Source organism: Eumetopias jubatus, unplaced genomic scaffold (genome assembly GCF_037043125.1).
Source record: "Eumetopias jubatus isolate StellerSeaLion01/CBP00866 unplaced genomic scaffold, mEumJub1_p1.0 scaffold_8, whole genome shotgun sequence".
NCBI classification, from domain to species: domain Eukaryota; kingdom Metazoa; phylum Chordata; class Mammalia; order Carnivora; family Otariidae; genus Eumetopias; species Eumetopias jubatus.
Genome location: NW_028274814.1, coordinates 38,086,920 through 38,111,534, shown reverse-complemented (window position 1 = coordinate 38,111,534; position 24,615 = coordinate 38,086,920). Strand labels below are relative to the sequence as shown.

The following is a 24,615-nucleotide window of genomic DNA, read 5'->3' as shown; positions in this document are numbered from 1 at the left end:
ACCTAGACCAAGAGTCCTCCACCATGATGTCAAGACACAATGTTATGTCCAGAGCAGTTGAGCAGTGTGTAGCAAGTAATTTGTTATTATAGGAGCTGAAATACCGAAGTTTATGAACAGTTTCTTTTCCAAAAAAATAAATACAAAAAAAATTCAATATTGTTCTTTTCCAAAAAAAAAAAAATACAAAAAAATTCATTATTGTTCAGTATTGTTCCTGACCCTCACTCTTGGTCATTTGCATTCCCAAATACTTTTATGAAGGGGCAAGAATGGGCTGGACTTACCACTCTTCATGCTGCCTGAAATCTTCAGTATATGACAAATATGAATATGGTATATGATGAAAATGAATTATTAGCATGCTTATTTTTTGAATGTTTTGTCAAAATCTGAGGATGCTTTAGAGAAGATACTGTGTATATGAATATCATCCATCCTATATGTCTCAAAAAAAAAAAAAAAACAAGACTGGGAACCCTGCACTGGACTATAAATCAGTTGATTCCTGAGTGTTACTAATATTAGAAGTGGTATATTATGGATTAGGGAAGGCAAGATTCCTGCCTCAGTGAGAACAGAGAGGCATCCACGTGGCCAAAATCTTTGTCATTTTTGGGTACGTTACCCATGCCAGTGGGCCTTCCAGCCACGTCATAGATTGGGTTCTTTCTCCTGTTTGGAGGTTTTACAGGGCTCTTAAATGTTGCCAGTTTTTAATATCAAGTATGTCTACTCTTTGTCAGCCCAGTCTGACTTACCATTCTACAGGAAGAAAGACCTCAGTTAGACTAAATCTGGACATGATTCCAATTTACTAATCATATCTCATTTTTTATACAGTTGGCTTTTAAATGCACTGAAATCCCTCCAGCCCTTGCTGTTTTCTCTCTTAAACCTTAAATCCCTTTCTTTCTCCTACTGCTCCTCGCCTGTGGCTCCCTTCCCAGGCCCTGAAATGTGAGTTTGGGCTGACTCAGCACAGATTTACTGGTGAATCATGATCACATATGGGCTCCATAGAGCCCCAAGGTGAGAGGCTTTGCAAATTCTCCAGCCTCTAAATGTCTCCATTTCAATCGCCAGAGTCTGGCCATGAGTATCAGATCCAACCCTACATAGCCCCCACCCTCCGACTCTAGCCCTCCTCTTCTTAGGGCACCATGGAGGCTCTGAGCTCCTTAAGGACCATTATTGAAGAGGTATGTTTGGCATCTGCCCAGTTTGCAGGCCAGGGTCTATGGAGAAGGCAGCTCAGACTCTAGAGCCTGTTCACTGACGTCAGCATGAAGGGTGGTTATTCTCTGGGATAGTGACTGGCTGGTATCATCTACTGGGGATTAAGAAGACATAGGTGAGGATGACTTGCATGTGCTCCCTTCCTAACCCTGACACGTCTGGTACAAGAGCCCACTAGCAGAACTGAGTAGCTCTGTGGTCCGGGAGCTCAGGGGAGCACAATCCCTGCCCAAGGTCAAGAACAGACAGCCTGACCAGGTTACATTCCTCCCAGTAAGTTCCTTTCTCAGTGTGACCAAGACCTCTAATGCAAACAGAGAAGATGAGACCTTTGAACTTATTATCCAAGGCAGAGTTTGACTCTAAAGTAAAACACATAAAATGTGAATTCTCCTAGAATGGAGGTAGCAGAGGTTGGTATCAGCAGGAATTAAACTGGTAGATTTGGCCTTGGGCCCCTGGCTGTCCCAGACTATAATATTATAGAATTCTCTGTTTGGCTCTTCCTGGACCAGCACATGCCTAGTTCAGCCTCCCATCACACTAATCTCTCCAGGCTCTATTGTGTCTTACAGAACCAGGGGCCAGCTTTACTGAAGGACTAGTCTTTGCACACCCACCTTGGATGCCTGTGTGGCCAGGGAGAGGTGAGGACAAGGCCGAGCTTCCTCCCTGAGTGAGCCTTCTGTGCTTTCCTCAGTCAGCTTACATGATATACATTCCTCCTCCTTCCCTTAAGAATGTTGTATAAAAGCCTCATATCACACAGATTTGCTGCAGGAAATTTGCTTTATAAATACTCTACCAACAATAGATCACTGGCACCAACACTGAAAGGAGTTTTGTGGGGTTTTTTGGGGGGAGTTGGGGTTTACCCTCAGGTCAAGAAGAGTTGAGACAGTTATAAATTTAGTTATGAACTTCTCTGGAACAGAGAGGAAATAGGATGGAGCATTTTGCAAAGCACCTTAAAGCTATTGGTACTGTTATTGTGAAGATCTTTTATTTATAGCAAGCTTGATGATCTGCTCCATACCTAGAATGTAAAGGACCCGGCCCTGAGCTATTTGAAGCAAAGGTTCACAGGATGAAAGTTCCAGCTCAAGCAAGGCTTAGGTCACTCTGTGCCATTGAAGATGCGGGAGAAATCCGTGGAGCCCAAACAGACTTAGCACAGGAAGAATGATGGAGATACAGCACGCCTGCACAGATGGTGGTCACTTAAGCCAAGAGAGATGGAGGGAAAAGGTGACAAAAGTGAAGCCATAGTCAACAAGTGAGAGAATTTAGGTAACAAAGAAATAGCTTGGGTAAGAAAACCCTCACATGCACCCTACTTTAAAGAGAGAACAGTAGGGTGGGTTGGATGGGGGATGGGGAAGGCAAAGACATACTTTGGAGAGAATGATTCAGAGCCACAGGAGAATTGAAAAGTTGCTCTCAAGGATGACCGTAGCTGGTGGACTGTCAGAGGATGGTGGGGTGGGAGGAGGGGAGTCTCGAAAGCTGGGCATGTGCATCTGGGGCTGTAAATCCCCAAATACAGAATGGAGACTTCTGTGGATATGGATGCCTGTGCACGCTGTTCTGAAGACAAGATACTTCATTTTCCTGTTTCTTTATGAGGCCCAAGACTTTGTCCTGCTGCTGCTCACTTTCCTCCAAAGCTCTTTTTTTTGTGAGTGTGTGTGCTTTGTGGTTTTCAGTTGATTGCTAATATGTGGTTAACCCTTTTAGTTTTTATGTCTAGAAGCTAATATGTCTAAAAAGGAGAGTGTTTCTGGGAGCTGAGGCATCATGTGATCTTCATGCCATAGTGGTCACAGCCACCAAGAATCAGATTGGCATTAAGGAGGAGAGAGCTTCAGGACCTGCAAGCCTGCTAACATATCATTTAAACGCTATTTCATGTCACCCTGCCCAGAGGCTGCCACCTGTCACTTACAAAGCTCATTGATATCAGTGGTAACGAGGGCCCCACCCTATCTTCCGCTATCAGCCAAGGCATGCCAGTTTCCAAAATCCAGCTCTTCTCTGAACCCTAATAGTGTTCTTTGCCACAACATCAGTACAACAGTCCCTTTGTCTCAGTCCTTTGGAGAGCACATAAAACATCTCCAACCACGTGCACGTTAGGGATGGACACCTTCTGTTCGGCAAGCTGTTTGCCCCTCGTCATGCCATGATGCCTGGCATCAGCTCTGCTCCCTTAATTCTGCTCCAAAGGAACAGCCATAGGGCAGACTCCACCTTGCCCCTGTTGAATGGGAAGCAACTGGAAATCGGAGACAAACAGTATAAACAGCCATTTGTTTATTTGTCTTCCCTGTGTCTGAACTGCGTGACTGGTCCTCAAGGCCGTATCTTTTCAGCCTGGGTGTTTTTCACGAGGAGGGTAGGCTGATGTCCATGTAACTGGTTGCAGTTTGTCTCTTAAAGGCTGGTTCAAGCCCTTGAACACACAGCCATTGGTTTTGAGCCACCAGGATGGGAGTTCTTCCACAAGGGAGACATTCCCAGAGCTCTTTGGGAAACCCTAGCGCAAGGGTCTCAAAGCCATAGCAGCCCTGTTCTCTGTAGGGTAATTGATACATACTCACTTTTTTTCTTTTTTTGTTAAGGTATAACTGACATATAATGTTATATTAGTTTCAGGTATACATAATGATTCGCTATTTGTGTACATTGCACAGTGATCACCACAATAAATCTAGTTAACATCCATCACCATACATAATTCCAAATTTGTGTGTGTGTGATGAGTACTTTTAAGATTTACTCTTGGCAGGGGCACCTGGGTGGCTCAGTTGGTTAAGCGACTGCCTTCGGCTCAGGTCATGATCCTGGAGTCCTGGGATTGAGTCCCGCATCGGGCTCCCTGCTCAGCAGGGAGTCTGCTTCTCCCTCTAACCTTCCCCCCTCTCATGTGCTCGCTCTCTCTCTCGTTCTCTCTCTCAAATAAATAAATAAAATCTTTAAAAAAGAAAAGATTTACTCTTGGCAGCTTTCAAATATGCAGCACAGTATTATTAACTATAGTCACCATGCTATACATGACATCCCCAGGACTTAATTTATAACTGGAAGTTTCTACCTTTTGACCCCCTTCACCCATTTTGCACACTCTCCCAACCCCCTGCTTCTGGCAACCACCTGTCTATTCCCTTGATACATAATAGTTTGACTTAGGCAGGGGAAACTCTGCCCATGAATTTAGGGAAGCTGTAGGAAAGGAAATGATGTGGAAGAGGTGCAAAGTATGTTTGACTTAAGTACCTGGGTGAGAGGTCCCACCACCACCTCACCCCTGCTCCCACCTCACACACACAGAAGTGTCTGGGTAACCCATGTCCCCTTGCTTTTCCCTCCATAAGTATAAATATGTCACAATCATAGTAAGATTCGTTCATTCAACAAAATAGTCATTGATCACCTCCTTTGACGAGGCACTGCTCTAAGCACTAAGGATACGAACAAAACAGACAAACTTCTGGTGGCAAGTGGTGGTGAGTATATTAAAAAACAGGAATAGGAAATAGAATGTGGTCAGGGAGGACCGCTGTGGTGAGGGGACATTTGAGCAGAGCCCTGCAGGGCCTGAAGAAGCGAGCCATGCAGAGTTCTGGGGAAGACCTCTGCAAACAGCAGAAAAACAGGGACCAGAGCAGGAGTATGCATGGAGGCTGAGGGGACAGTTGGGGACCGGGGGGCTGGAGCTAAGGAGAGAGGGAGAGTGGGAGGAGAAGAGGTCATGGAGGTGGGAGGAGCTGATCCCACATGATCTGCTAGGCCTTCCAATGGGAAGCTTCTCGAGCGCTTGAAGCAGCGTTAAGCCTTGGTGTGACTTGCGATTTAAAAGGGCCTCCTGCTGCAAGGGTGTGGAGTACATAGATGATTGTGTACCTCCCAACACATGGGAAGTATGTAATATAAGTTTGTCCCGTTATTGGTGAGTCTAAGTGTAGAAACTTGGTTAAGGGGATGTCTGCCAGATTTCTCCACTGTTAAGGTGCCCTTTCTCTTTGTGATTAATAAGTAATCAATGGAGTGATACTTTGAGAGTGTATGAATGCCCTACTGGCCAACAATCTTTCACCTAATGGTTTTAGAGTCCATGATGATCTTTATCTGAATTAGTTGCTGCTGCAAAAGGGTGATCTTCTAATTCTATCATTCATTCATTCATTCATATTATCCATTATATTCTGTAAAGTAAACCTCTCCCTCCTTTCTTAAATATCAGTGGATTTAGATTGTTTTTTCAATGTGTTATAATCCATTACTATCAATTTTAAAAAAAGGTATGGTGCATTTGATGGCTTTTCACCTGAGATGTATGTGACATGGAGAAGGGTTGCAGGGAGCAAGTGTCAAAGCAGGGCAACCCATCGGGGGGCAGAAATCCAGCTGGGAGGTTGCTGGCTCGGCTGGTGACAGAGTCATGGGAAGTGGCCAGACTCAGGCTTCGCTTGGAAGATGGGGCCACAGAGCTTGCTGGTGGGCAAGAGAGACATGGGGGGTGAGAGAGACGTGAAGTGTAACTGCAAGGGTTGTGTCTTGAGCCAGAAACTGCAGTTGTCACTTACTAAGGGAGATGATGGGAGTAGGAGTTCTGTCATTCCACAAATCTCATGTTGTGAGCGCACTACTAGTTGACCAAGAGAAACACAGAATTTCCCTGGATAATTTGAGGGACATAGGGAAGCATGAGAAGAGTCCTCACTTTTAGTCAAACGCTCTGCCCCACAGCTGGCCCCTCTGACCATTGCAGCCCTCAGCCCTGCTCCATGGGCCAGCCCCTCTAGGTCATTCATTATCCACCATCTTTCATGCCCAACATTCTCCTCCACTGGATGACTCATTTTGTTTCTCTACCATGGCCTCCACGTTCCCAGAACCCCGGACACTCTGAGGGCCTCTTCCCACATCCCCTTCCCTCTCTGCCTCCTGGCTGCTCCACTCCACCAAACCTCTGTCCAGTCTGGGGCCTCCCTATGTGGCTCCCCATAGGCTCCCTGTCCGGCTCCCCATAGGGACCTCTGAACAGACACCTCAGTCATGAGCCTGGTTTGAGTTATTTCCCTGGGTCCATGCACCTCATGAAAATTAAGACTTCTACCTTCTATGGCCATAAAGACTTTTCCAGAATATTCCATGACAGTTGAGCACACAGAAGATTTCTAGGTGGCTCTGTGACCTTAATCTGTATGCAGACACTCTCCCCTCTGATACAGCTGAAAATTCTGGTTATAAATATGCTCTAAAGTTACTGGTTCCTAAATACTAGTCTACTGACAAGTGTTGGAGTGGTTGCATGAAAATCAGTCAAGCCCCAGCTCCAGAGTTTATGATTTCATGGTTCCAGGGTGAGGCCTGGGAATCGGTATTTAGAAAATGACCCAACTCCTCAGCTGTTTCCTCTCCAGCCAGGTGTGGGAACACAGCTTTAAATATAAGAGGGGCAGGTATTCTAGCCCCAGAGAGGTTCTCTTACTTCTTGCTTTAAGCAAAACAAATATGACAACTCTGGCCTATGAGCATGCCAGGCCGTCCGTCACACATACTGGGTAAGGACAAAGATGGAGAGAATGGAAGAAAAAAACTTCTGGTCTCTGTCCTCAAGAACTCAGAACCTATTTGGGTGAGATGAGACTGTCACAAACGAAAAACACTGAAGAGCATTTGTAGAACGGATACAAATAAATGTATATTAATATTCTGCAAACAGAGGAAGTATGGCTGGCCGGCAAAATAGAGGTAGAAAAAGGCTGAATTTGTGAAGGAGAAAGGAGCATTAAAGACTCCAGGCTGGCAAGAAGTTCACGTTTACCTCCAAACCGTTGGCCCATCTGCTTCTTTCAACTAATACGGAACCGTTTTCTGGAGAGAAGTACAGAGGCTGGGGGTGCAGCTGTGAGGCTATCATGGGAGTGGTTTGCACGTCACCGTTTTAAGCAGCAAAAACAATTCACTGTGTATATTGGTAATAAGCTGGGAATGCCTTAAGTGAAGGAAATCAAGATGGTGACCTGGAAAGCAGACAGGCCACAGATGGAGCTAAGGAAGGGAGGTATCTCTGCTGTTGCACCTGTTCCAGCTGGAGGCTGTGTTCCCTTTGCTACTATGGTGCATTTCCTTGCCCTGACTGACCCAAGCCACATCCCGTGGCCATGAGCAGCCCACACCTCCCTCCTTTTCCAAGAGGGAGGCATTTCCCCAGGCTACCATGGAGAATGTCTGTGTCTACAGTGGAGAGAGGTCTATGACTAGCAGGACTAGGGGTCTCCTGTCCAACACTCCCCACCAATGGCCCATCTCCGCCCGGGGAAGACCTCTCTACCCGCTTCACAGACTCCCGTCCTGTGGGTGGGATGGGTTTCCTGTAACCCAGGATTTCCCAGACATGCCTGCTTGTCAGAATCATCTGGGATGCTTGTTAAAAATACAGATTTTATAATACAATTGAATCAGAATCTCCAGAAGAGACGCTTTATAAAAAAACCAATTCTTTAGACAGCAGGGTAAATCTGGGAAACATCACTAAGCCTTGTACCCTCTCTCACCCATGGGTAACCAGCTGCTGCCTGGGCTGAGGACATCATTCTTGAAGAAAAAAAAATTGTAATGTGTTTCTCTGTCTAAAGACCAATAGTGATAACAGTAATTACTAACCTTTTTCAACTGTGTGCCAGGCTCTATACTAGGGTATTTTTTTAAGAGTAGGAATTATATCTTTTCCAGTTTTATTGAGAAATAATTGGCCACACATCACTGTATAAACTTAAGGCATGCAACATGATGGTGTGACTTACATTTATTATGAAATGATCGCCACAATAGGTTTAGTTAACATCCATTGTCTTATATAAATACAATAAAAAGAAAGGGGAAAAATCCTTCCTTTTGATGAGAACTCTTAGGATCTAATCTGTTGATATCATAAAGCAGTGTTAACTATAGTCATCATTCTGTACATTACATCATCATGACCTATTTATCTCATAACTGGAAGTTTATACCTTTTGACGCTCTCGTCCAGTTCTCCCTCCTCCCACCCCCTACCTCGGGTAACCACAAATCTGACCTCTTTCTTCATGAGTTAGGTGGGTTTTTTTGCTTTTTTGTTTTTGTTTTTAGATTCCACATATAAGTGAAATCATACGGTATTTGTCTTTCTCTTTCTGACTTATTTCTCTTAGCATAATGTCCTCAAGGTCCATCCATGTTGTCATAAATGGTAGGATTTCCTCATTTTTTATGGATGAATAACATTCCAGTCTGTGTGTGTGTGTGTGTGTGTGTGTGTGTGTGTGTGTGTGTGTGTGTATTATATATACCACAAGTTCTTTGTCCATTCATCCCTCGATAGACACTTGGGTTGGCTGTTGTAAATAATGTTGCAAAGAACATGGGGAGTGCAGATATCTTTTTGAGTTAGTGTTTTCATTTCCTTTGGATGTATTCCCAGAATTGGAATCACTGGATCATATGTTAGTTGATTTTTAAGTTTTTGAGGAACCTCTATGCTGTTTTCCATAGTGGCTGCACCAGTTTACAATCCCACCAACAGCACACCAGGGTTCCCCTTCCTCCATATCCTTGCCAACACTTGTTATCTCTTGTCTTTTTGATGATGGCCATTCTGACAGGGGTAAGGTGATACCTTACTGTGGTTTTAATTTGCATTTCCCTGATATCTAGTGATGTTGAGCACCTTTTCATGTACTTGATGGCTATTCATATATCTTCTTTAGAAAAATGTCTATTCAGGCCCTGTGCCAAATTTTTTTTTAAGCACTATACTTTTTTTAAGATTGATTAATTGATTTGAGAGAGAGAGAACACATGCACCCAAGTAGGGGGGTGAGGGAGAGGGACAAGCAGACTCCGCACTGAGCACGGAGCCCAACATAGGGCTCAGTCTCATGACCCCGAGATCATGACCTGAGCTGAAGTCAAGAGTTAGACACCCAAATGACTGAGCCAACAAGGCACCCCTGTGCCAAATTTTTGAATTGGATTATTGGGGATTTGGGTTTTGGGTTGTTGTTTTGTTTTGTTTTTGTTGTTGAGTTGTCTGAGTTCTTTCTATATTTGGATATCAACCCCTTATCGGATATATGGTTTTGCAAATATTTTTTCCTGTTCCATAGGTTGTCTTTTCACTTTGATGATTTCTTTTGCTGACCAGAAGCTTTTTAGTTTGATGTAATCCCACTTGTTTATTCTTTATTTTGTTTCTGGGTGGGCCGCTTTTTTTTTGTCTCATGTAATCTTCCCAATAACCTAATGAAGTAAGTGCTACTGTTACCTCCGTTTTCTCAGAGGCAAACAGAAGGGAAGTTAAGTGACTTGCCCAACTGCAGCAAGGAGCTGCAGCTGGCAGTCAGGCTTCTGACTTCTGAGCTCCATCTATTCGCCATTACACATTACTGATCCTGGGACCTTGAATTAACTAGCTCCACACTCTAATTTTGAGCTTACCAGCCCAATCCACACCACCACCACTACCCCAATGAAAGGGAGAAAGAAAGAGTTGTAATTTATCTTAAAATCTCTAGTGAGTATATGAATCAGGAGTGATGTTAAGGAAAGCATAGAAAAAGGACACTAATCTCCCTCATGCTGGTCCTCAGGTACTGGAATTCCTTAAGCAACCTGGTGGCATCCTTGCTGAATTCTGTACGCTCCATTGCCTCCCTGCTGCTGCTCCTCTTCCTCTTCATCATCATCTTCTCCCTCCTGGGGATGCAGCTCTTTGGGGGAAAGTTCAACTTTGATGAAATGCAGACCCGGAGAAGCACATTTGATAACTTTCCCCAGTCCCTCCTCACTGTGTTTCAGGTATGGACTCTTCTCTGCTGAGATGATGAGTGGGAGGGTGTTGAGTGGCGGGGTTGGGTTGTGGGGGAGAAAAGGTGGTGGGAAGCTTCACCCTTGCACTGGGCAACCAAAGCCAGCCTAGATCAGCCATGGAGGGTCCATGCCCAGGAGAGTCTTGAGTTCTTTCTATAGTTCCCCCTACCCTCGGTCCCCCATGGAATTCCACTGTTGGATGGACTACTGGGGAAAAAAATATAATTGAGTAGTTTAAAAACTCTTGCTTAACCATGGAACCCTTTATTCAAGCAAATTCTACATGAACACCCAAAGTACGAACAGAGGAAAGGACACTGCCCTTGTTGGGGGAGGGAAGGGTGGTGAAGCTCTGTCTTTCTTACCTACCACGCTTGTCCCCAGAAGAAATATAACTAGCCCATCAAATTTGTCATTTCATAGATATTTTGGTGTAGAGTAAAGCTAAAGTAGCACTTGTTGAAGTTTCAAAGTAGATTGATTTACAAGAAAAATAATATGTGAATGTGGCCCAAATCTTGAAGATGGCACCCAAATGACTAATGTTGGGGAAAGCTGGAATAGCATAGTATTCTCTCAACAAACACGTTCACATTTATAAAAAGGCCCCAAGGAATGGCTAACGGCAGCCATCTTGTGCAGTCGAGTAGAAGAAAATACTTGGACCAGGAAGTCTTTCCAGTCAGTTCTCAAATAGTATCATGCCAGGGCCTGTGCACTTTGTCTAAGGATAGGGTCAAACTTGACCAGGTGATTAGCTCAGAGCCCCTGGGAGGAGAAATGGGGGCCAAGAGGAGGGAAAGAGGTGGAAAAGAGATTTTAGACAATTCTGTTAACATAGTGGGGCAGGGCAGGGGAGTTTTGGGGTTTGCTGTTGGTCTAACGCTGTGTCCCTTATTGGTGGGAATGTGTCATTCAGATCCTGACCGGGGAGGACTGGAATTCGGTGATGTATGATGGGATCATGGCTTATGGCGGCCCCTCTTTTCCAGGGATGTTAGTCTGTATTTACTTCATCATCCTCTTCATCTGTGGAAACTGTATCCTTTGCTCCTGCCTCCCTGCCCCTGCTGCCCCACCCTCCCTCAGCCTGCAGCACGATGCCAAATACGTGTGCCCAGCAGGTCCTGACTCGGGGCTGAAAAGTGTGGCTGCCCGCCCACAGGGCCCCCAGGCAAGCAGGGGAAAGGTGTGCTCTGGGGAGAAAACGTGTCCTGTCCCAGAACCACTTTAGCCGTGGAGGCAGGTCTTGGTGGAAGCCTGGAGCTTTGGCATAGGTGGGGATGTAGGTTCATCTTCCTGAACCAGTTTGGGCTGTAGTGTTGCCTGACTCCAGGAGGCGTGTTCTCATTATAGTCTTGGCGAACAACGCCCCCTGGTGTTGTGCATGGACAGACAGATAGATTCCAATGTGAACACACTTGGAGCTGGGCACCCTGACAGCCCTGGCCTCTGGCTGCTGGAGGTAAGAAGTGCCATCCAGGGGAACTGAGCCGTCATCCTTGAAATGACTTTCATCTCTCCTCCCTGTTTTCTGCTCAGTGTCCCTCCCTCTGAAGCCGCTCTCCAGGACTTTCATCCCAGGCAGAGCTGGACAGGCTTCCCCAAGCAGGCCTGACAGGTCCTTGCTGATCCAGGCCATGGGCGGGTTTCTGGGTTCTCAAGCCCCAGGCGGTCTAACCCCGTGAGGGTTGTGTGCAGAGGAGATGGTAAAGTAGAAGCAGCTCTAGCCCAAGACTCGGGTTTATTTTTTTATTTTTATTTCATTTTTTTAATTTATTTTTTATTTTTTTAAGACTTGGGTTTAAATCAGGGCTTAACATAGTGCTGGAAGCTTGGGCATTGGTGCCAGCAGACCGGCTGCACGTTTTACCCTCTGGGTGACCTCGGCAACTAATGGCTCTCTACCTCAGTGTCTGTAAAACGGGGTGATGAAATATCAGTGCCTACTACTTAACAGGTCCTGGTGAGGTTTAATGGGTGATGTATGTGAAGCCCCTGCCCACGGTGCCAGGGGCCGGGGGCAGGTGTACGCTAGCACCCTTGGGCAAACCCTTCGCCCCTGTGGGTCGTGGCTTCCTGGTATGTGAAACGGTGTGACTGTCTGGGGGCCTGGGAGGTGGAGGTTAGACTTAACGAATGATAAGGCCTGTGCAGCTATACTTTCTTTGATTCTGCAGTTCTCTGACCCACAGTGTTTCTGTTCAAGGTGGGGGTGGGGGTGGGGCGGCGAGAAAAAAGGACAAATGACCACTTCGATTCGGAGTTCCCAAGATTCGGTCAGCTTCAGCTGGACACTCCAAGGGTCTTTGTATGTGCAGGCTCACATTAAGAGTTGGCACAGATATCAGGCTGCCTCCTCAGTACCCGGTTTTAATGAACCACTCTTAAGAACATTCTGCATTCTGCTAGAGACAATGCTGTTTATAATGTCAATTACAGCCAGTCATCTCAGTGGGGAAACCAATAACGAAACCCAGCAATTAAGGAGCAAGGCAGGCTCACTGCCTCACTTGCTGCCCACTCCAGCCTGCAAGCTAGCCTATTCTCAACCCCTTAGAAAACTCCCGGTAGCTAGGAGGGTGATGGGGAGGGAGAGGGGTGGAGGAGGGACACCACTGGGCTGGGAACCCTCGGGGTGAGTCACCATTGAGCTCACTCTGTGGGGAACTCTACCACTGCATGGCCTGTACCTCCCTGACCCCTGTGCCCATCAAAAACCCCAAGGCCAAGGTCATTTTCTTTAAGAATGGACACAAACAGATATCCTACTGAATGTGTTCTTGGCCATTGCTGTGGACAACCTGGCTGATGCTGAGAGCCTCACATCTGCCCAAAAGGAGGAGGAAGAAGAGAAGGAGAGAAAGAAGCTGGCCAGGTAACCCCCTAAGCTTACCCAGACCCAGGGCCCCAGGGTCCCAGTTCTGGAATGCCATTCCCATTAGTGGTAAAGACAGGCTTGGGCCCTGGCCTCTGTCAGCCATCCCTCCTAGAGGGCACTGGGTTTGGGGCTTCCTACAGAAAGCTGGGCCTCTCTGCTAATACCTAGGCATTGCTCTAAAGTAGGGACCGTCATGAATTACAGTCTCTGTGAAGGGGCTGGATTTCCCCCACCTGTCTAAGAAGTTGGAGGATGCTCTTGAGAAGGGAGATCATGATAGGCGGTGGGAGTGACGGATGCAGAGAAGAGGAAAGCAGCCGTTCAGAGAGGAAATGCAGTTCCAGCTGAGTGACTCCTTTTCACTGTTTGGTAACTCATGTCCAGTGTTCAGAAAGCAAGATAAGGCCCTGCGTTGTCTTTTGTCATTGTCTAAATGGGACTGTCATAGGCCACACACCTGCTGGATACTGAGCAGAGTTTTCCAGGAACCAATCCTGAATCAGATCCAGAAACTTTTTCTGATTCAGACAAGGACTGGAGCAGCTAAGAACCTGAAAGAGGCCAACTGAGTACCAGACAGAGCCAGGCCAGGCATTGTGGGCCCAGCCCAGTGGCATCTGGGATTGAGTGACACATGCCATGTGCCCTGGGTGAAGGAAGATGGACGTAGGCCCAGGGAGTCTGCTCCCACCGGTCCCCAGCAGACCGTAGGGTAGTCTGTGTCTTCATGTTTCCTATCATTCAGTAAACATTCCTTTAATTTTTCCTCCTGCTGACCGGCCAGGACTGCCAGCCCAGAGAAGAAACAAGAGGTGGTGGAGAAGCCAGCAGTGGAGGAGACCAAGGAGGAGAAAATTGAACTGAAATCCATTACAGCTGATGGAGAATCCCCACCCACCACCAAGGTAAGAAGCAACCCCCTTCCAGGAGCCGGGAGGCCCATTGCTGGGGTAGGAGGGCACGGTCTTCCCAGGCCAGGCACCCACGGAAAGGAAGGAGGAAGGAAAAAAAGAGACTCAGTGGAAGAAAGCCCAGGAGGGTGGAGCAGGAGGGCTGGCAATGTGAAGAGAGGCCAGCTGGGTGAGTCCCAGCCTTCTGTTGATGTCTTAAAGGATATATGCAAGGTAACAGCTCAGCCATTGACTATGATGCAATTTCAAGGCTACCCTAAGCCTCTCTAACTAGTGAACATTTCTAACTGGATTCTTCCTCCTTCTCTCATTTGGCTGCCTAGATCAACATGGATGACCTCCAGCCCAATGAAAATGAGGATAAGAGTCCCTACCCAAACCCAGAAAATACAGGTACCAATCCCACTGCCTAACCCTGAGATTGGGAGGTTGGGGGTAGAGATCCGGATTCAAAAGCCATGTGGAAGTAGCTATGTATTAGGGACTGGTGTTTCCAGGTTCCCTCTACAAGTACCTTGCACTGCTAAATGTCCTCTCTCCGTAGTTAGGCATTACCAGTTATCATCCAGAGGAGAACTTTGCTCCTGGCTTCCTCATAATAACAACATAACATTAAATAAATTGTGTTTGAGCAGTCTTTTATGCCCTTTGGAAGGTGGATTCTATAGACATTTAAGGTTTTATTATATCTTATGCCATAAAATCATTAACTTATATAATTTGCATGTTGCAGCATGACGCTCGCTTAATGATAATCGTAAATCGCGACTCTGTCCTGCCCTTACTCGGGTGGCAGTGCTGAGTACAAGGACAGCTGCCACCACAGATGTCTCACTTGTTGCTTTGTAAAATGCTTTCATTTATTATAAAAAGAACTCTTCACAACTCAGCCTTCTCATCTTCCAATACCTAAGTTGGCAGGCAGTCTCCTTTGAGAAGGCTTACTGTCAGAGGTCCTCAGGCCTCCCTCCAGAATTCACTTCTCTACCTCATGAAGCTCCACATCCCATACAAGCCCCTGGCTTGCCTCCCTGTCCCTACAACTGCTGCCATCCCTCTCAGCTTCAAGCCTGCCATCAGCTGCACACAGCAAGGGACCGTTGTTTTACTGGCATTTCCTTCTCTGTGGAGGTTGAGCTATATTTGAGTTGGTAACCACGTTAAGTAGCTAAAAACCTTCTACATGTATGAGCAAAGCTAGGTTTTCCTTTTGGCCTCCCCTCCACCAGTCCTCTGCAGGCTTGTCTGCAGGGCAGCCATCTTCTGTTTCCCTTGGGAAGCAGGCTCTCGGCCATCATTCCATCCTCACTCACCTCCCACCTCCAGGGAAGGAGGATTTGGTTTGCTGGGGATTGGACCAAGGGAAGAGCAGGAAGGGTGTCTGAAGCCTGAAATCTCTTTTGGGTGGAAATTCTTACAGGATTTCAAAGACTAGACATGTTGACCAAAGTCAATGGGGAATTCTGTCTTGGTCCTGAATCACCAACTTAACTCTAACATGACATTTTGGAGATAATATGCAGGGGGAAATTGAATATGGACTGGAAACTAATGATTTTAAACAAAAACTACTTAAAATCATTAGTTTCCATTTGTTTTGTTACTGCAGTGGTGTTATTATAGTTCTAGCTTATAAATGTAGACATGTGTATGGCTAGAATCTAAAATATTTAGAAAGTGCTTTAAAATATACTCCAGCAGCTCCTGTTGAAGCTGGATATAGAGGGTCACCACACAAGTCCCTTGACTTGTGTGTATTTTCAAAGTTTAAAAGGAAAGACAGTAATCAAAGGAATCCCCCTGGGCCCCAAGCAGAGCCAACCCCAGCTGCACACAGCACAGGGGGAGACCGCGGATAGCCCAGGCCTGCTCCTTCTACCTGGCAGTGGGGCAGCCACACCTACGACCATAGTCTCTAGTTTCATCATTCTAAATATACTAGTGCCTTTTCTCTTCTTTGTTGCCCTTTGAAATCAAAGAGAAGCAGGTCAGGGGGAAAAAAAATAATGAGGACATTGTCACCATATTGGCCACTATAGAAAAGTCCCTCTGTTGACCCAGCTTTGAGGATTCTTGGAATGGTTTTGCTTTTTGACTGAAAAGCTCTTCCCACATTCTGCTAATTTGTCAGGATTCTTTGGATTTTTTAGAGTGTCCCTTCCCCCGTTGTGTGATCACCCTTCTCTAGCTTCCTGCAGACCCAGCCCTTCCTAGGTTTTTCTTGGTCCCATGCATCTCACACATCTGTGTTGAGAACTCTGGTCCATAGATAGTTGAGGCTGTCCTGCCTCAGCCCACCACCACACTCAGGCCTTCAAGGCCAGCCCCCACAGCCCCCCATTTGTTCACCGTCCCTGCTTTCCATTTTCTCACCCAAGGGTGGTATGCTCTTAAAGCTGGTGGTGCCTCATGTTCCACCTTCCTCCAAGGGACCAGCCTCTGCTTCCTGGCTTCTCCTTCCCCTGCCTCCACAGGTCACCTCCTGGACTCTAGTATCAGGTGCAGCAGAAGTCCCCAAAGATTCCTCCCAGAATCACTTGGCCTGCTCTCTCTGTTCTTGTCAATCTCTCATTCCCACCTGCTTCTCTCTCTTCTGAACCAGAAAAGGCAAGGAACCTGATCTGCTATTGTCCTCCCAACCCTGCCCCTTCTGCTTGACAGCCTCTGGGCATCCGGCCTCTGCTGTGCCCACTTCACACAGATGCCCCTTGGGAGGCAGCGCTGGTGAGCATCGCACCTGCCCCACTTACAGCCAGACTCCCAGAGAAAGAAGGGGTAGGGGCAGAGAATACTCTCATACCTCCTCCTGTCCCCACTTCTCACTCAGGCTTCCTCCTCTCCCCCTATGCCCGTGACCTTCCACCCCCGGCCCAGGTTACTGTGCTTGCTCGTCCAGGTTGCACCCAAAGGTGTGTGCCGAAGCCACTGAGCGGGGTGGAGCTCCAGCCTGCGCTCCCCTAGCCAGGGCCTCTGCCCTCACAGGAACACCCAGTGGAGGGGCAGGTTTCTGATTGGCACAAAGTGCCACCCGGCCAGCTGTGGCGTATCAGTCCTTCCCTCCCCATTGAATCCCCAAAGCTCAACAGTTGGTTGGAGCCTGCCAGCTTAGTATACACTAAATTTTAGAAATATGTACTCACCTAGGAAGGGTGCCAAGATTGTGCTTTTATTTAATCAATTCATTTATTAGAGGGAACATACAGATGGTAAGAGTCACTGAGGACTTAAAATTAACAAGGACACTTGAAAAAGAAAGTGAATGACACCAGAGAATGCACAGGACAGCACTGAGTGCTGTGGGGAGGTTCCAGCTACTGCAAGGGGTTCGAGCAGAAGCAGAGCCATGGGGTGGGGAGTTGGGGGAGAGACAGCCAGCCTTCACGGAGAAGAGTAGGCTGGGCTGGGCTTGGCATTTGGGGAGTGGGAGAGAACAGAAGTTATTTCAGGACCATACTATTGTCGTAGACAGGGAGCTGGAAGAAACCGTGGAGGTATTCATTCACTTAATAACTACTAATGAGGGTGGGAGGGATGGGGTGACTGGGTGATGGACACTGGAGAGCGTACGTGCCATGGTGAGCGCTGTGAATTGTCTAAGACTGATGAATCACAGACCCATACCTCTGAAACAAATAATGTATTATATGTTAATTTAAAAAAATAACTACTAGTGAAACACCTATTGTGTGCCAGGTACTGTGGCAGGCCCCAGGGATACACCTGTAGGCAAGACGGGCAAGGCCACTGTTCTCCTGGAGCTTACATTTCAGTGGGAGACAGACAGTGAGCAAGAAAAGAGGCCAACTGAAAAGGTAGCGTCAGGTAGCGGTGAACAGCAAGGAGATGAATGAAGCCAAGGACTATGTGAGCGAGTTCCTCAGTGGCGTGGGGCTGCTTTGGCTGTGTGGTCGGTGAAGGCCTCTTGAAGGAGGTGGCATTCGGGCTGAAACCTGAATGAGGCAGAGGAACTAGATGTATGGAAATCAGAGGAAAACGCTTTCTAGATGGAGAGCTAGCAAATGCAGACTGGGCAGACTGGTCTGTGGAGGAATCCGAAGAGGCCAATGTGCTTAGAGGAAAGAGAGCGAAGGGGAAAGGTAGTGTGGGTGAGACAGGGACTAGGCAGGAGCCCGGGGGGCAGGGCCTCTGAGGCCACCTGAGAGGTTCAGGTCGTTGAAGACTCACCTGAGGTTCTCAGGCAGAGGACGGTAAGATCTGGTGTCAGAATTACCTCTAGCAAACTGTGCTGTATGAAAACAGGGCAGTAGATGGTCAAGAGTAAAACCGGAGGCAGTGAGAATGTTAGTAGTGGTCCCGTGAGAGGCGGTGGCCGCGTGGGCCAGAATGGTGATGCTGGAGATACGGAGAAGTGGCGGAACTTGGGGTACATTTTGCAGGACTTGCTAGTGGCCTAGAAGTCAGAGAGAGAAAATGAGCAATGGGAGGAGATGAGGTTTTGGAGCTGAGCCAGCAGAGAACACGCCCGATGCAGCAGCAGGTGCATCCTCAGCCTTCTGTCTCCAGACGCCACCCACACAGCTCGCTTCCAGGGGGTGTGGCCTTGCCAATCATGCCAGTGAACTCTGGGGTCACACTAAAAACTGTAAGTCCCTTGAGGGCAAGAACCACAGCTTTGTGTTCAGTACGCTGTAGGCACTAGATGTTAGAAATAATATTTTTATCTGAATTGGCCATGAGCAAAATCACAGAGGTGAAAATGAGCGTCAAATGGGGTGGGGACACGTATCACCGAGGACCAAGTGTCGGGCATTCAGCTGCCCAGGAGTTTTACCTTTGAGCACTGGCACCTGCCATCTGGCAAGCAAGTCCACAGTGCACTTCTCCACACCTCCAAGAATGGAGATGAGAAAATAAAGATCCCCAAGGGAGTCCACTGGCATCTGGGAGCGGAATTGTAGATAGTTCAGTTGCCAACCCCATAAACAGAACTTTACCTGACTTTTCCTACTCTGCCAACCTCGCTCCTTATCCATAATACATGCAAAGCATCACAGCTGTCAGATTTCTGGCCCTTTACAAATTTGGGTTTGTCCTTTAGAAGTGGTTTCCTCTTAAACATTATGCCTGGAATTCAGCTGCTGTGTGTCTGAACCGACTGACTTGCTTCTCCCTAGCAATGGAAATCAGGGTAGAGCTTCAAAACAGCGAGGCAGGCTACTGCAGATGAAAGAGCATGAAAAACTCTTCGCCAGGAACTCGGAAAACCACAAAGCTAGGAAATATGTTTTTCTATAAACACAAATGATTAAAGTAAGCATTAAATTACCTATTACCGAATTATCATGAATAAGAAAGTGTTGGCTCATTTAGAGCAAAACTAAAAAGAATACAAACAAGTTGGGCAGGAATTTAAGAGCCTTCTCAGTGAGATTTCATTTGTAAAATTTCGATTTAGGTCAACTCCAGTTTTACTTATTTTGGTTTACTAGGAGATTCTGCCTTTCTTCTACCTACCAAGGTTTGGTTAAAAGGCTCCAACCCTTGGCCTGTACACAATTTTTCATCTCACAGCTCTCTAATGCTAAAAATATTAATTGCTTTGCTGGTCAGCTCTAATTACTCCAGGGGAAAAAAACTGATTTATGCCTATATTCTGCTGGTCCTCCAAAAAATCCTTGGGCCCCTAAATGCTTCTTGCTTGATAAAGAACCACCTTCTGTGCCAATCATTTTTTTTTTCCTCTGCACCACCTGGCTTCATTTTAACCAGAAGAAGAGAGAGCATGCAGAGACATGGCTGGTCCATAAGATAAACTTCCCATAACTATCTTTCCAACAGCTGAGTCTCCACCTGACCTTCTTTTGCAAAGTCTTCTTCCTTATAAAGCAAATGTTAGTGTGAAAGTGTAATCATCATCAAAAACTAAGGGCGACTACATCCTGGGCATAGTGTCTCCATAGTGTCTCTCTCAGAGATGGAACAGATAGATACATGTAAAATCAGGCATTCGAGCTATTTTGTCCTAGGTGCCAAGTGAATGCAGGAGGCCGACAGGGCTCTGGAATCACAGGAAGGTCATTCAGGGGAGCCCAGGTACCCATGAGAGCCATGTGAATGATACTGTCTTACATGGGAGTCCTTCTAGCTCTGCAGAGAGGGAGATGAGAGCAGTTCAAATAAGGAGACAGAGTGAGGAAAGGAAAGGAGAAAGCACATGGCAAGTGTATTCATTTCCTGGGGCTTTCATAACAAATAACCATGAACTTGGTGGCTTAAAACAGCAAACATTTATTTTCTCACGGTTCTGGAGCCTCCAAGTCTGAACTCAGGTGTTGGCAGGACCATCCTCCCTCTCAAGGCTCCAGGGGGGAATCCTCTCTCGCCTCTTCCGTCTCTGCTGATGGCCAGCTGTCCTTGGCGCTCCTTGCCTGTCAGCCTCATCACTCCCATCGGCCTCTGTCTTCACATGTGTGTCTCTGTGTCTCCTTATAAGGACAGCAGTCCTTGGATTTAGGGCCCACCCTACTCCAATATGACTTCATCATGACTCTACATCTGCAAAGACACTGTTTCCAGAGTAAGGTCACATTCTGAGGTTCTGGCTAGGCATGAGTTTGTGGGGGACGTGATTCAACCCACTACCATGAGCCTTCAGAAAACAGGCTGATGTGAGTGGAAAGTCTGTCAGGGAATAAGAGCAGGCAGAGGTCAGACTGAGAAAGATGTTAAGCACTACCTTACAGGCTATGAGTCTTTCCTGTGGGTAGAGATCGTAACAACAGCTTACGTTTATACAGCACTTGCCATGTACCAGGCGCCACTCTGAGGTAGGTATGTACTATTATCCCATTTACAAATGGGGAAACTGAGACACAGAGAGACTAAATGCCAAAGAGAAACAGAGCCAAGATTTGGGTCAAGGCATTGGCTGGAGAACCCATGCTCTTACTCCCGTTCCCCTTCTAAACATTTTTAAATGCATTTGATCAGAACAGGATATGTAGTAGTTTCCTACCATGGGCAATGACCTTGCAAGCAAAGTAAGCCATTTCCTTTTGGTCCACAGTGAACGTGGCCACTAGCCTGGAGAACAAAGGGGCTTCTTTAACTGGTGCTAATGTCTAGACTTTTGAATGAAGTGCTTGTTGTGGTCAGCATCATTGCCCTTTTATCCCTACAGCACATGAGTTTTTGGTATTTTTCAGGAATGGGAGTGTTAATTTTAAACTCCTAGAACCTTCAAGGATGGGGTTGCTTGCAAGTCAACTGAGCCGTACCCATGCCCCTACCTGCAGCCTAGATGGAAAAGACACCTGGCAATGCCCTAGTCTTACCTGATCACCTTTCCTAGGGCCTTACAACTAGGATAACCAACCATCCGAATCCACATGGGACTGAGGAGCCTCCTGGGATATGGGAATCTCAGTTTAGAAACCAGGACAGTCCTTGGCAAACTGGGATTGAACTAGTCACCCTACTTACAACCCCCCTTGTCATGTGCTGCCAGAAAAGTCTCTCTATACAAAGATTCCAGCACTCACAGGGAGAGAGCTGAGTGTCTTAGTTGATACCTCTCATTTTCAGAGACGCAAATGATGTCTTGATTCTGGGTGGTAGGAAGGTATCTGGAAGAAGGCAGCATAGCGGTAAAACTTCGTGGGAGTAGTGGAGTTATTTAGAATGGTGGTTTTTTTCTTACAGGAGAAGAGGATGAGGAGGAGCCTGAGATGCCTGTGGGCCCCCGCCCACGACCACTCTCTGAGCTGCACCTTAAGGAAAAGGCAGTGCCCATGCCAGAAGCCAGTGCGTTTTTCATCTTCAGCCCCAACAACAGGTGTGCAAGAATGGTGGGGAAGGTGGGACTCTGCTCTCTCCAAGCCACATGTGCAGCAGATGCCAGCATCCTCCGACCTCTAGTGGAGCCTGGGACTCTGCCGACCCCCCACAACTTGTGTAAACAGTACCCTGGATTCCAAATCAGAAGACCTGTGTCTGTTTTTCCCTCCATTTTTTTGACACATGTAAACTCTATTTCTAGTCTTTTGGTGATTACCTTTGGTAATTTACTAAGTCTATTTAACTTAACGAAGTCTAAAGTTGAGCAGTATCCTAGACCTCCTCCTGCAAAATAGAAGGAACTTATGCTACTTTAACTCCTCTCAGCCCTCCTAACTTATATGTTGTTGCTTAGTATTTTTAGTCCTAACTATTTTTAACTTAACAAGTTAGACATTATCATCATCATTATTATTCTATAGACAATGTAGATTTGGATGTACATACAACTTGCCATTTTACTTGTTCACCATTTTTTCATACATCTCAGTCCCTCCTTCTGCAATCATTTTCTTTCTTCCTAAGCACATTTTTTAGAAGCCCCTAGTGTTCCTTTATGGTAAAGTTATTTGGCCTCTGTTTATCTCTGTTTTCATTTCTTGTTCTTGGAAAATAGTTTTGCTATGTATACAATTTTAGGTCGATAAAATTTGTCTCACAGTGTGTTAAACATATTATTATAGTGTATCGTTCCTACATTTGTAGGTAGCTACCTACCTTTGTAGGTAATCTGCCTTTTATCTCTAGCTGCTCTGAATATCTTCTGTGGCCTTGATATTGTTTAGATTTACTACCATGTATCTAGATATGGATTTCTTTCCATTTATCCTGCTTGGGATGTTATGGATTTATATTTTTCTCCAGTTCTTGAACAACATTAAAAATTAGAATAAGAATTTCTAATTCTTGAAAAGTTGCAGCCATAATCTCTTTCTCTCTATTCTTTCCTTCTGGCACTCCAATTAGACATAGGTTAGACCTTCTCATTCTGTCCTCCTATCTCTTACTGTGTCTTGCAAATCTTTCACCTCTTTATCTCTCTTTGTATTCAGGGTAGTTTCTTCAGATATAGCTTCCAACTTCTTCATTCTCTTTTCAACTTTGTCTATGTTACTGTTTAAACCAGTTTTTAAATCAACTTAATTCTTTTTTCATTTCAAACAATTCCATTTGCTAATTGATTTTCCAGATCCATCTGTCTATATCTAATACTTCCCTTGTTGATTCATCATTTTTGTGCTCAAGTCCTTTGTTCTGTTAAATATTCGAAATATAGTTGTTCTACATTCTCTATCTGATATGTCCAGTATACCCAGTCTTTGGGAGGGGGTTCTAAATCACTTGTTTGTAGTTTCTTCTGATTTCCCATCTTAGCGGCTCATCCTCTTATGTGCTTAATCTTTGATTATGACCTCAATACATTATCTTAGTTGGTGAGATTCCTGTGGACCTAAATTAAGATTGGGAAGCTTTCTTCCAGATGCTTCTTAAGCGTGTTGCCTCAGCCTGAGAGTCCCAAGCTTCTGTGCCCCACCTCAAGTGTGGCTTGAAATGCAGTTTCCTGATAGCAGGGCTACCACTGGCGTCTATCCTCAGGCAACTCTGTCCTTCCTGGCTACCTATCACACAGACCCTGGCTCAGTGGGTTTGTTTATTTGTTTGAAAGGGATAATCATTGCAGACCTCTTAACTCTAATGAAGCCAAAATTGTCTCAAAGGGTTTGTCCTTCCAGGATTTGCCTCTTCTGCAGCACTAGGGTCTCTCAGAGCATTTAGTCAATCACAATGCTGCGAGCAGAAGTCTGAAATTGGATTCAAGCCCTAACCACCCCCCACCCCAACCCCCACCCCCCCACCCCCCGCCAAGCACACACAACACTTTACAAGCTGTCTTTCTGGGCCAGGCTCTCCTTCTCAGGTTTCAGTGTTTTTAGCTATAAAATGAAGATACTAACACCCATATCCCATTCCTAGGCTGGCAGTATGAGATACTATATAAGATACACTTGGCATTCAAGGATCTAGCATTTGTGACACCGTCAATGAGTGCCCAGAGGTCCATGCATGTAGTTCCTTGTAATTATGCTGAGGTGTTGAAATTAATTGCATGCCTTGAAGCTCTTACACAGGAACAAATTGCCTAGCCAGAGTGTAAGCTGAGCTGGCCTCTCACCATCCACGTCTCTGGGTAGCTCTGTCATTCCCTATACATAAATATATGAAGATCTTATAAAATGATTTTTTAATGATGGGAAAAAGAAGTCCCCCCCCAAAGAGCCAGCTTTTAATGTCACAGAAGTATATGAAAATTTGGGGATTTCCAAAGGTCTCAGATATAACCCTCCAAAATGTCAAAAGCTAACTGCCCGTGAAAGTGCCAAATTCTGTGCAGATGTGCCTCACAGTGGGGGCACAGAGGGGGGTGGGGTGGGATGTGGTTGTCATTACCCAGCAGCCATAAGACCTCAGATGAAGAGCCCACCCCCAAACGAACAAGCACCTTTCACAAGTTGAGTGAAAGAGTGTTGAGCTCCAGGGACCCGGGAGCTGCTTCCCTTGCCTACCTGACGTGCTTCTGTCCTTCTCTCCTCCCCACACAGATTTCGCCTCCAGTGTCACCGCATCGTCAATGACACGATCTTCACCAACCTGATCCTCTTCTTCATTCTGCTCAGCAGCATTTCCCTGGCAGCTGAGGACCCCGTCCAGCACACCTCCTTCAGGAACCATGTATGCATTCCCTTTTGTCCCTTGCACCCCTTCCTCCCGGGAATGGGACTGGGCCCTCAATCAGGAGCCCAATTCCAAATTTTGTAATCAGATGCACAATAAACTTTCTTTAAGAGATTAGGGTTTTGGTAGAAACCATCAGAAACAAATAAGAGAACATGTACCCAAATGCTTCAGGCTGGCCTGATTGGCAAAGTTCAG

The 24,615-nt window shown here is 46.2% G+C and overlaps 1 protein-coding gene across 14 annotated transcripts in view; it reads left to right on the top strand.

The window, feature by feature from the left end:
- CACNA1C (calcium voltage-gated channel subunit alpha1 C) overlaps positions 1 to 24,615 on the top strand; it is a 720,546-nt gene that overhangs the window by 591,640 nt on the left and 104,291 nt on the right. For all 14 annotated transcript variants that reach the window (XM_088025853.1, XM_088025852.1, XM_028121052.1 and 11 more), the window contains 7 exons: positions 9,876 to 10,083; positions 11,015 to 11,135; positions 12,859 to 12,973; positions 13,761 to 13,881; positions 14,211 to 14,280; positions 21,550 to 21,682; positions 24,285 to 24,414. In XM_088025853.1, the coding sequence (XP_087881979.1) occupies positions 9,876 to 10,083; positions 11,015 to 11,135; positions 12,859 to 12,973; positions 13,761 to 13,881; positions 14,211 to 14,280; positions 21,550 to 21,682; positions 24,285 to 24,414 (898 nt within the window). The remainder of the gene's footprint in view (positions 1 to 9,875; positions 10,084 to 11,014; positions 11,136 to 12,858; positions 12,974 to 13,760; positions 13,882 to 14,210; positions 14,281 to 21,549; positions 21,683 to 24,284; positions 24,415 to 24,615) is intronic.